Source organism: Rattus rattus, chromosome 4 (assembly GCF_011064425.1).
Source record: "Rattus rattus isolate New Zealand chromosome 4, Rrattus_CSIRO_v1, whole genome shotgun sequence".
Lineage (NCBI taxonomy): Eukaryota > Metazoa > Chordata > Mammalia > Rodentia > Muridae > Rattus > Rattus rattus.
In genome coordinates this window covers 134,593,642-134,605,923 of record NC_046157.1, presented here as the reverse complement: position 1 = coordinate 134,605,923, position 12,282 = coordinate 134,593,642, and the positions used below count along the sequence as shown (strand labels likewise).

Below are 12,282 nucleotides of genomic sequence, written 5' to 3'. Positions count from 1 at the left end.
AGCCTTTCCTTTCCTATTTCCGAAGTCCTTGAGCCACAAATGTATGCATGGTTGGCTCAGGCCAGGTGTAGACATTTCAGCAATGCCAAGTACTCCCCAGGTGGAGCGATGGACAGCTCACTGCAAGCCCTGGCTCCTGCTTCCTGATCATTCCCTTTAGCTTTACAGTCCCCTCTTATTCCTCTGACTGCTTCTGTGTGCTGTTTTATCTCTTGCTGTAATGTTTACAAAGCATTTCTTTATGTATTTTCCAGTAAAACAAATGTAAAGAGTGCACCCCTTACCTGCACTGCTGGACTTCTGTGCATGTGGATGCAAGTGTTTCCCACGAGCACGTGTGTGTGTGTCCAGCTCATTCACTGCTGTGTGACTGTGCACGCCTGCTGAGCATCCTCCTATTCTCACATGTCCGCTCACTAGAACCAAAAGCCGTCCTCACTCCTCAGGAAGCCCTCCACCAGCATCCTGAGCCTAGACGTTATCAGCTTGATGTGGATGCAGTAACGGACAGAAGGTGAACTCTTGAGCACAGGAGGCGTAGGGCAGGGTTTGCCAAAGTCCCATAGCCAGGGCACAAATCACACACCCTGTCACCACAGGAACTCATCCCTAGATGGTCAGTCAGTACAGCATAGGAGAATATTGCAGGGTGGGACAAATTCTCTTTGTCCCTGTTAATCAGGAAATCAGATTTTAACCCTTCCTGACATTGTCTATCTTTATAATCACCAGCTGCTGCATCCTCTCTATGCATGTCCTAAATTCCTTGCTGTTTAGTTTCATGGAGCTAAAGCTTACCTCTGTAACTGTTGTTGTTTCTCTCCCTCCCGCTCCCTTTTTATACTCCTTTTAGGCCAGAATGGAGTCTATGAATCGGTCCTACACTTCACTTATGCCCCCCCTGTCCCCTCAAACTAAGATCATCACTCCCTATACTGCCTCACACCTTCACCGCCTCTGCCTCCTCCTCCACCACCACCTCCTCCTCCTCCACCTCCACCACCACCACCTCCTCCTCCTCTCCCCAGCCAGTCTGCACCATCTTCAGGCTCAGCAGCCACCATGTTTGTCAAGTACAGCACAATCACCAGGCTGCAGAATGCAGCTCAGCATTCAGGGACCCTGTTTAAGTCTCCAGCACCATCAACGATGCAGCCTCTTCCTTTGGCTTCACAGTCCAAGGCTCAAATTGTGGTGCCCCCCAATGGAGTTATTCCTCCACCCCCTCCTCCTCCCCCACCCCCAACCCCCGGCTCAGCCATGGCCCAGTTAAAGCCAGTGCCATGTGCCCCATCCCTACCACAGTTCAGCCCCCAACCTCCTCCCTTGAAGATTCATCAGGTTCAGCATCTTCCTCAGGCAGCCCCTCCTACACCCCCAGCAGCTCCTCCCATCCCTGCAACTGTGCCACCTCAAGCACCCCCTAAACCTCTGGTGACCATTCCTCCTTCAGCCAGCACAAAGATGGTGTCACCAGTAGTAGCACAAGCTGTACCACCTACCCCTGCACCTCCAGTGCCCCCAACAAAGAAACAGCCAGTATTCCCTGTTTCTCACATTCCACCCACTCCCCCTGTCCAGCCTACCCCACATCCCCCACCAACACTACCCAAGCAGCAGAGCTTTGGGGTGAAGCCACCCCCTCTCCACTGTCCCCTGTGCCCTCAGTTGTGAAGCAGATGGCCAGTCAGTTTCCACCCCCTCCCACTCCTCCTCCTGTGGACTCTCAGCCCCTAAAACCTCTCCCAGCAAGTGTCACCCCACAGTCCCCTCCTGCAGTAAAAGCAAAACCCAAATGGCAGCCCAGCTCAATCCCTGCCCCTTCTCCAGATTTCCCTCCTCCCCCTCCTGAAAGCAGCCTGGTATTTCCTCCACCACCTCCTCCAGCCCCAGCCCCAGTCCCACCACCACCACCACCACCTCCACCACCACCACCACCACCACCAGTGTCACCTATGGCTTCACCTACCCCTGACAAAGGTGGATCTCCAGGCAAAAAGACAAGTAAGATGTCCAGCCCTGGGGGGAAGAAACCACCCCCAACCCCGCAGCGCAACTCCAGCATTAAGTCCGGCAGTTGTGCAGAGCACCCTGAGCCCAAGCGACCCTCGGTAGACAGTCTAGTCAGCAAGTTTGCACCGCCAGCAGAATCAGGGTCTCCCAGCAAGGAGACCCCACCACCTCCTGCAGCACCCCCCAAACCTGGGAAACTACACCTTTCTGGAGTCAACCTCCCTGGAATCCATCAGCAAGGGATTTTGTCGGCAAAACCCTCTGTTCTAAGTGGGCGTGGAAAGGACACCGTGGTGGAATTTCCATCTCCACCATCTGATTCTGACTTTCCACCCCCTCCTCCTGAAATAGAGCTTCCTCTACCCCCTATCGAGATTCCAGCTGTCTTCTCCGGGAACACCTCCCCAAAAGTAGCAGTTGTTAATCCTCAGCCACAGCTATGGTCTAAAACATCAGTGAAGAAGGCCCCTCCACCTACCCGGCCCAAACGCAATGACAGTACCCGTCTCACTCAAGCTGACATCTCTGAACAGCCAGCGATGACCACAGTTGTGCCACAAGTGCCCACTTCTCCTAAATCCAGCCTTAGCGTCCAGCCTGGATTCCTAGCTGATCTCAACAGGACACTGCAGCGCAAGTCTATCACACGGCATGGCTCCCTCTCCTCCTCACGTATGTCAAGAGCAGAACCCACAGCCACCATGGACGACATGGCACTACCCCCACCACCACCAGAACTGCTGTCTGACCAGCAGAAAGCTGGCTTTGGAGGTAGTCATATTTCAGGTTATGCAACATTGCGAAGAGGACCCCCTCCCGCCCCTCCTAAAAGAGACCAGAATACTAAGCTCTCAAGAGACTGGTAGCCACAAGACATTTTCATGCTATCTATAATCAGTTCTACAATCAGTTCATCTGATCATCTGTGAATCCAGGTGTTCAGAGCCTCCTGATATGTTATTCAGGTAGTGTCCAGCTGTGTGTGTGGGTTTGTGTGTATATGTGCTGCATGTGTGTACATGGATGTACACACAGCTATACAGACCGTGTGTATATACATATGTATACATCTGTGAATGTGTATATATACAGAGAACTGATTCTATTTATTCCTTCTGCCTCCTAATCCAAATATGGAGTTTTGTATATTTTGGGTGGAAGAAGACATAGGAGGGGATATGTTGTCACTTAAAACTTGTCTAGCGTATGGATTGGACCAAATACTAGAAGGTATTTCCTGTGTCTGTCCACGTGCCACCTATCTGTGCATGTGTTATAGGAGATGGGCAGTTTCTCAGCTAGAGTGTATCATCAGAATGTTTGGTATACTGATAGGGCTTTTTTCTTTATTTCTCCCAGTTTTTCCCAGTTCACTGGATTTAGAACTGCTTGACTGACACTTAAAGGGACACTTTACATCAGGGAAACTATTATACAGAATGGGTAAACAGTGCAGGAAAGGGAGTGGTTGTAGATGGGAAAGTCATGGCCGTTCTAGTTGCAGTACTGCCATGACCCCTGCCACATCTAAGATGTCTTCATAGGTAAGCTTTGTGTCCACAGCACAAGGAATATTTAATGTTATGATCTGGGCTACCTTCAGTACTGTCTTGCAAAGCTTCATCAACTTGGCTTTATGATTCTTTCTTTATTGTGAATGTCCAGTACACATTGTAATGTACTATTCAGTTATGTCTTCAGGTCACAATTATCTTCATATATAGTGTGTGCATTCATAGACATTTGAATACATGAATAGTCTAAGTATGAAATATATACCCTGTGCCCAGTTTGGTTCATTATTATAAAGACAGTCGCCTGCTGCAATGCCTTCTTTACAAATTGTTCTATGAGAAAGAAAGAAAAAACTAAACTGGCCCCTGTACAGGTATCTTTGATGAAGTTACAATGCAAAGAATCCATTTGGGAATGGGATTGTCATGAACAAAAAGTTTCCATAATTTCATCCATAGCTAGTGGAGCTGCAAAGACCTTTGTTTGCTATTTACAGCTCAAGTGTAGAAATTTTTATAAGTGACCAGATGTTCTGATGGAGCAGTGTCACAGTCCAGTGACAGTAAGTGACACACTGGCTATGCAAAGGCAACTAGGCAAACCTTGGCTGCACTGCTCTACTATTACTGACCTTCACACTATTCTGTGTGCTTTTGGTATGAGAAGTGTGTGCTCATCAACTTAGAGTGACCTTAGAGCTAGCTATTTTTAAGAGGATAAAAACTGGCCATCCCACCAATTACAAGTGAACATGTCTTGTAAAGAAAGGCTGCCTACTAAAAAAAATAACCAGTGCCAAATGCAATCTTTTGGTCCTGTCCCTCAAGGAGAAAGCGGCTGCAATGGATCTGGGCCAAGACTCACTAGAGAGCATAGTATTTGTACTACTGCGTCACAAAGACGTGCGAGTGGCACCCTTGTCACATCTGCAGCCACTGTTCAGTGCCGTCACACATTAGGAAGGAAAAAGACCATTTAAGTCATTGTATTTTTTAAAACCCAACTTAAGGAAATTTATTGAATCTTTCAAATTGTTCACCAAGGTATTTATGCTTGCTATTCCTATGATGAAATGACCTTTAACATACTGAATTGTTAGTTTCAACAAACACAACAGATAACAGTCAATCTGAGTACAGAAGCCAAGCCCCACTGAGGCTGGGAGAAGTGCTTCCCTGTGCTTATCAACCTGTAGCTCTACGTTCAAGAGAGTGGATCCGGTTATCCCCAGTATTACTTTTTTCTTTTTAAATTAAACCAGATGAAACAATTTAAGATTTCCTTGGGTGGAAAAATATGTACTTCCGGTCTAGATTAAGCCCTAAATCAGTAGCCTTCTCTTTTTTTCCAGTGTGGATTTCATGGGAATTCTTAAGACATCCTGAGCTGTGACTTCTGTTTTATTGTCATGGGAGGGCAGATACCTTTGAAAACCAGTAATGCCAAGAAAATGAGAGAACAGTAACTACCCATTTCTAACTCACATGACAGCACCCAGTTTCTTTATAGTTCTCAAAGATAACAGCTGTTAATTTTTTTTAAAAAAAAAAAAAGGTGATACATCGCAATCTTTTTTTTTTTTTTTTTTTTTTAGGTGACACATTCCAATTTTTGTTTTTAGCTGCCTAGAGTGTTTAAAGGTTTTGCTGAGGTGTAGTCTTGTTTCTTCTCTGTCTCTGATGTGTTTGTTCATGGACAAGACCCACTGTCAGACAACACTGGTTCTGTGCCTTCTCTCACTGCCCTTTGCTTGGCAGCTCCAGCTTACCATGGCTTTTTAGGCCAGTGAAAGGCACCCAGAGGCTGCCTGGACTTACTAGTGAATAGGGTGAAGGACCTTCTCCTGAGTGCAGAACAGGTGCTTTTCAGAACTGGTGACTAGCTTTTTGACAACCTTAATTTTTACTATATAAATAATCTCAAGAGTCTCTAGTGCTGAAGCTTTGGCACCAACTCTGAAGGGCAGCAGAAAACCACACTCCAGCTCACAGCTGTTAGAACGCTCGTCTACGTGAATCTCACCACCTTGGCTTTTACTCCCAGGAGATTTACATGCTCATTTGAAGGGGAGAAAATTAATTTTTAAGATGTCCACTCACAGATAACTAGATTTTTTTCAATATCTGAACTTTTTAACCTGAGAAAGATGGCTGTATCTTACAGATTATCAAAAAGACATTTTCATCAGATAATTAAAACTAATAAAGATGACTGTGGGTTTTTTTTAAGTCCTTCAAAATTAAGGTGCTCCTACCCCATGGATGGCATATCTTGCAAAGGGCTAAGAACTGTTTTGGGTTCCTTTTGTGTTACTTTGATGTTATAAATAATGTTGAATTTATCTAAACAGGATTGAGAGGTCACAGGGTAACAATTCCAAAATTCAGATTAACAGAGAGGTTTCAGAACCTGGATTTGTTCATCAGACTTTGAACTGAACATATCGTCACCTTTGCTATTCAAAACCAATTTTATGTTACAAACACAAGGCAGTGTTTAATCAAGTAAAAAAATTCATTCAAATATTTCCATGTATCTTCAGAAATCAGAAATAGCATTATAACTGATGTAATCCCAGATTCTACGCCAGCTTACTAATTAAAATAATGGTCCTCTATGGTTAGGTGACAATTTCTAATAAAATGGGTAAAAATACCTTTCTTTTTAAAAAAAAAAAAATCCCTTTCAAATTAAAAATACCTTTTGGAACATTAATTACTTTTTAATTTCTACTTTGCTTTATCTGTAATATATAACCTCCAAGTTTACCCAAGGGAAATGCGAGAACAAAACTGAATATCCCACCATCTTTTAAGAAGGTCCTTTTAAAATGCAATGAAAATATGTCACACCTTTAAAACTCTAGCCATCAAAAATTACAAGTGCTCAGTGCCCTTAGGAGGACTGTATGTAAAAGAAACCTAAAATCTAGTGAACTTAATGAAATAACAGACTTCCTATGTATACAATGTATGGGAGGGGGACAGGGGCTCTAATGGGTTTTCTCTGAAGTAAACCATTTTAGAAAGCTACCTGCTGGTATCCCCAGTGCCTTGAACTCTTTAGAGAATAGCATTTAAAAACAACATAAACCACACATAAACTTTTGAGGTGCTAATGAAAGAGAAGGAAGGTAAGTATTTTTGAAGTTTGGGCAGAAATGGGGAGGGGGTGACTCTTAGAAGAGGTTTTTCACCCACCTACATGAGTATTCCACTCAAAGATGAAAAAGTGGTTTAGAGAAGTGGCTCAAGTCAACACTAGTCACACTTAATATCTGGCCAAATTGGGAGCATGTTGTTCATGAGCTGTGAATTTCAAGCAAGGGATTAAGAATCAACTTCCTTTTAAATAAAAAATAATAATAATAATCAACTTCTTAGGAAGACGTGGTTGCAGCAGGAGATACAAGGGATACATTTTTTTTTTAAAAAACTAGCCATTAAATTTGTTACAACTTAATACCAAAACCTGCAGTTTTTCCTAATTCCACCTCCTAGTTCTTCCTGTATTTGTAAATAGTCCCTCCTAGAAAATAAGCATTAACTGGAATGTGTCAAATGACTGCTTAGTTTTACTGTCAGCCACTAGTGAACTCTTCTTCCTGAGATGCATAGGGTAAAATAAATGATTAGCTTGTGCTAAGTGTTGTAAAAATACTGTTTACTGTTTTTAAAGAGAATTGCACAGTATCTTTAACTGGGGTTGTCCTCTTCTGTTTCTTTTAAAGAAAAATGGAGTCAAGACTCACTCTGACTTCTAGCTGTGGGAATTTTGTCATAAATAGATATAATGTAGAAATATACTTTTTTAAAGCATGTACCTGAAAGAGGACATTATTCAGAGGATTATGCACAGCTTGATAAGGATGAAGTTGTGGTTTTCTTTCAGCCTTGTTGCTATTATTTTCTTCTGCATAAATGTACTCATTTCATTATGTGCCTTGCTCCCTGATTGTGCAAAGCTATATATATACATACAAATATATATATATATGAGAGAGATATATTCACTCAGTACTACTGATGTTTTTGTTCTACTGCTGGATTAAGTTATTGTCTGAGTTACACTTGCCACGTGTCATAAACTATTGTAATGGCTTAGGACAGTGGTCATATAGACAGAGTAAATTTGTTTTTTCAGTTACATTATTTTGTCATCTATCCCAATTCTTAATAAAAAAATTTACATAAATTCCATTTAAACACAAAGATTTCAAGTGTTTTGGATGAGCACTATTAAGAGCCTGGTTTTGAAGGGTGGGAGAGATGACTCAGCTGTTAAGAATGCTTTCTGCTCTTCCAGAGGACCAGAGTTCAGTTCCCAGCACCCTCGTCGGGCAACTCAAAACCACCTGTAACTCCAGCTCCAAAGGATCCAATGCCCTCTACTGGCCTCCAAAGGCACCTGACCATGTGTGGCATACATACACTTAAATAAAAGTAAATTTTTAAAGAATCTGGGTTTAAAGTTTGTGTCTCAGAATATCCCAAACAAGTTACATGCTGGAGGTAAATTAACTATGTCTTCCTTGTTTACACCAACAGACTGGAGATCATTAAATATTACCAATTAGGAAGTAGTAAAGGGCCAGCAAGTAAAGGTGTTTGCCAGCAAGCCTGACAACCTGAGTTCAATCCCTGGAACTCACATGGGTAAGAGAGAACCAATTCCCACAAGCTGCCTTTGCATGTGTACACAAACACAATAAATGTGTTTTTAAAAATCCCATTTTAAAAAATAGTAATAGGTTTTGGCTTTTTATTTTTGTAAATCAGAAATTTATTTGTATTAGCTGGGCAGTGGTGGCACACTTTAAAAAAAAGTTATCTTGGCCATATGATTAGGCTCTTCTCTGACTAGATCATAACTCAGAATAACCCATTTAACCTACATTTTGCCCATGGCTGACTATCCATACTCAGGTACCATGCTTCTGTCTCCTTACATTTTTCCCAGTAGAGCTCCCTGTGCCTGGCTCTATCTCAGAATTCATTCACTCTCCTGGATGTCTCACCTCCTAGTTCCTGCCTAAGCCATAGGCTTTTTAATCAACAAGTGTAGTCATACAATACATACGTACAATAGATATTCTCTCTACAATCTTTTATGGAGTCAACATTTAATTAGCAGTTCTGAGTTCATCTCAGAAACATGGTAGAGCCTCTACTGATGACTCAAATGTTTTAGTTTTGCTTTCGCATACCCCAAACTCTTTAGTTTCGACCTCTGTACAGCAGTCGCTCGTGCATTTAAACTTACTGAGGTTACACTTAGCACTGAAAGGGATCCCACTTTTCAGAAATGTACGCTGCATGAAGGAAAGAAAAACCTAATACATCAGCTAATATATGAAGCCATCAGTTCCAGACGGTTGTGGCCTGTATATCTTTAAATATATTCAGATCTTCTGAATGTCTTTAAAACAACTGCAGCTCCAGAAACACACAAGTGAACACAAGTTCACTGTTGACACTGCCCTATGTGCAAATCTCAAAGGCTTACAGACTTCATGGAGCTGTTGTTCCATTTTTAGGAGACTTCAGTTTAAACATATATGTATTTAGAAAATTATCTTGATTTAATTTATATGACTGCCAAGTGTTACAAAAGCAGCAATTCTGACAAGTTTATATATGCCTACATATAATTCATAACACAATTACATTCACTATCCTGATTATGTATAAATATAAACACAATGATTTAGAAGCACAATTATGTATTGGAACTGCCACATCAAACGGATACATTTAGTCTCAGGTTACAAGTCACCTTACCATTTATCATCAAACTATAATAAAACTAAAAGTTACTCACCATCTGTCAGTGCTACCACTCGTAAAACTCTCCTTGACCCTGGCTCTGACAGTGAAACAGATGGCAGCCTCCCCATCTCCAACATGTCAGTGTGTGAATCGACACAAACCCTAACAGAAACAAAAGGCTAGAGTCCAGTTATCTTCAGACACCAGAACACTCTCATAACGAAAAGCCCCTTTTACTTATAGAGAAATCCTTCTCTTGAAAACATTTCTTTAAAATGTGTTTTAGTTGAGTGCTCCAGCCTTCCACATTATAAGTCATAGAAATGACGAAGGTGCTGAGGAATATGGATTTAGAAGGCAGCAAGAACTGTAGTCTCACCCTGGAGATAAACTGCACATCACACAAATCACTAGAGAACTCCTACAAGTCATTTCTTCTGGAATCTTAACCCACACTTTTTTATTAAAACAACTCCATTCCAATGATGGAAAAATTTACACTTAAAATTTACTTGTATCTGGAAAAAGCAGTTCATAGTTAAAAAGATCTTTAAAACAAAGTATTTCAGAGACCAAACTTGCTAAAAGTTCAACACTATTTAAATGTTTAAGTGTTAAGTAATTGAACAGTACATCAATGCTTAGAACCACCTTAGAAAGAATGAATACATAAATGATTCTACGAGACACTGCAATATACTTTGTATGATTTTTATTTGGGTCAAGTTCTTAGTACACAGCAGTAATTATTCCAAATACAATTTAAAAATTAAGTGAATGTCCCTCATTCATCTGGAGGTGCTTAATGGCGTACATAAGGAATGTTACTGGCAACAGTTGTCTGCTCAGGTTGCCTGAATGGTTTTTTACTCAGTACCACCAACTCTCTGGGAACTGTGAGTGTAACTGCCAGATCATAAATTGTTTACATTCTTTTTGTAAACCATTTTATTAAGAAAAAAAGTACATGGACATAAAATATGATTAAAAACTGCTTTTCCATAGATTTCTGAACTTGCAAAAGAGGCTTCAGTTTAATGTGAAAATAAGCACTTTTTTTTTTACAAAAAAATTAATGTATTTATTAGCAAGGTCATTTACACAGCTAGGCCCTGTCATTTCATTTGTTGATTTTGTTTTTAATAGAGATTCTCAATAAAACAAAGAGCATAGAGTAAATTTAGGTAACTAGCTCAATGCCTTCACGTAGTAACTTTGTAAGGCTCTCGTAAGTAAGGCTGTGTACTTTGTTGTGCTCCATTCTGTTCCTGCCAGCATAGAACTAAATACAATGCATTCTTGCTACACACAGCTTTACAGAAGGGTATTTATGAATGAAGTTTTAGAAGGGGTGAATGATTATTTTCACTCAGGTTGCACTTAACTCCTTTAAGCAATCTGAATACTTTGATGGTTATTTATCAAAACATGGCATATTTCTTCAAGTATAATCCTGAAAACAGGTAGAACTCTATTTCTAAAGAAAAATACAGCATGTTTAGTTACAACAGTTGGTGCCGTGGAAAGAGAACCAAGCACTGAGTCAAGAACTAACTAGCTGTTTATCTGAAAAAGCATCTAACCCCATTGTTAAAGTGAGACTGGGACAAACATTTTTAAAGCTTATTAGTTCAAAGACACTGATTCCAAGTAAATAGTGTTAGGGAAATGTCACCTTCCAGAGTTCCTAGCCAAAGCTATTTAGAAGTAAACAGCTCCCACTCAGTTCAAAGATTTGGCAGTCTACCATTTCTTCCACCAAAGCCCTTTTCAGGAGTAAAGGCAGCCTTCAGGACACCATGTTCTCTCCATAAGGAGAAAAGAATAAAACAAGTTGTACTGCAGAAAGGTGACCTTAAAAGAAAATGAGATCTGACAGATAAAAGCAAGCTATCATTTTGATGTCCCACACGTAAGAATCATCTTTAATCAACATAAAACTGTTAATGAGGCAACTATATGGTAGACATCATTTGTAAAGATGCATAAACCAGACTTTAGCCAGGCAATATGAACAGCAGTAGTACTAGTAAGGAAAGCCGGGATGAAAACTGTCACCCAGTGACTTAAGAATAGCAAGCTCAGCAGTCCTGGGCTAATCCCTAGATGAGGACAGCAAGTACCTCTCAGGAAGACAGAAGTAACCAGGAAAATACTGTAGGAGACATCTTTAAAAATTCATATTTATTCCAAACACAGCAGGCTGAAATCTTGAGTCTAGATTTCAAAATATTGGCACTATTTTTGTTTCTAATTTGCCTTGGCTATAAGGTCAAACACAAGAATGTATTTTCACTCAGATCCCTGGACCTTCCACTATAAACAGCAAAAAAAAAGAGTCAATGTCCAGTCTTTTTTTTTTTTTCTTTTTCTTTTTTTTAAAGGGTAAAGAAACTGTGCACAGAGTCAGACATTTCAGGATCGACCAGAGCCCTCAGTACCTGTGTCTCGGTAAAGTGGTTGCAATCTGGTCAGCAAAGTTTCAACATTTGTTTAAAATTCCTAATATCAACCATATTTTTGTTAATGGGCAAATAAGTGGGAAAATTTACAATAAAACAGGAAATAACCTCACAGTATTAATAGCATGCAATCTATAAAATATTACATACATTAAAAGTCTCCAATTACTGTAGGCCTGGCTCATTGTTACAGAGTATCCTTCCAAGACAATTCATAGATTTCAAAATTGCAAAAGTTTAAAATGGGTGGAAAAAAGGCCAACAGACCGTATTCTGTGTTTTGTTTTTAAAATCACATCAGTACTCAATAATACAAGGAGTGGGGTCACCTGTCCCATGGATCATCCCCAGCGCACATCTTCAGCACAAAGGATTGCATACGTGTTTCCTGCAAACCCTAATTCAGCAGAGGTTCAGAAGGTGAGCTGTGTTCCCAGTGCCTACCACCAGTTGTTTCTGTGACTACAAAAGCTAACTGTTGGCTGGGTTTCCCAATGTCTTATCAATCCACTAAGCTTGTTCAG

The 12,282-nt window shown here is 40.9% G+C and overlaps 2 protein-coding genes across 2 annotated transcripts in view; one reads left to right on the top strand and one right to left on the bottom strand.

Annotated features, from left to right (window-relative positions):
• The window catches only part of Raph1 (Ras association (RalGDS/AF-6) and pleckstrin homology domains 1), a 74,106-nt gene extending 71,012 nt beyond the window's left edge, over positions 1 to 3,094 (top strand). The window contains 3 exon segments of the mRNA XM_032901195.1: positions 854 to 941; positions 944 to 1,642; positions 1,645 to 3,094. Coding sequence (XP_032757086.1) covers positions 854 to 941; positions 944 to 1,642; positions 1,645 to 2,879 — 2,022 coding nt within the window. The 3' untranslated portion in view covers positions 2,880 to 3,094.
• The window catches only part of Abi2 (abl interactor 2), a 149,635-nt gene that overhangs the window by 76,796 nt on the left and 60,557 nt on the right, over positions 1 to 12,282 (bottom strand). The gene's annotated exons all lie outside the window — the stretch shown is intronic.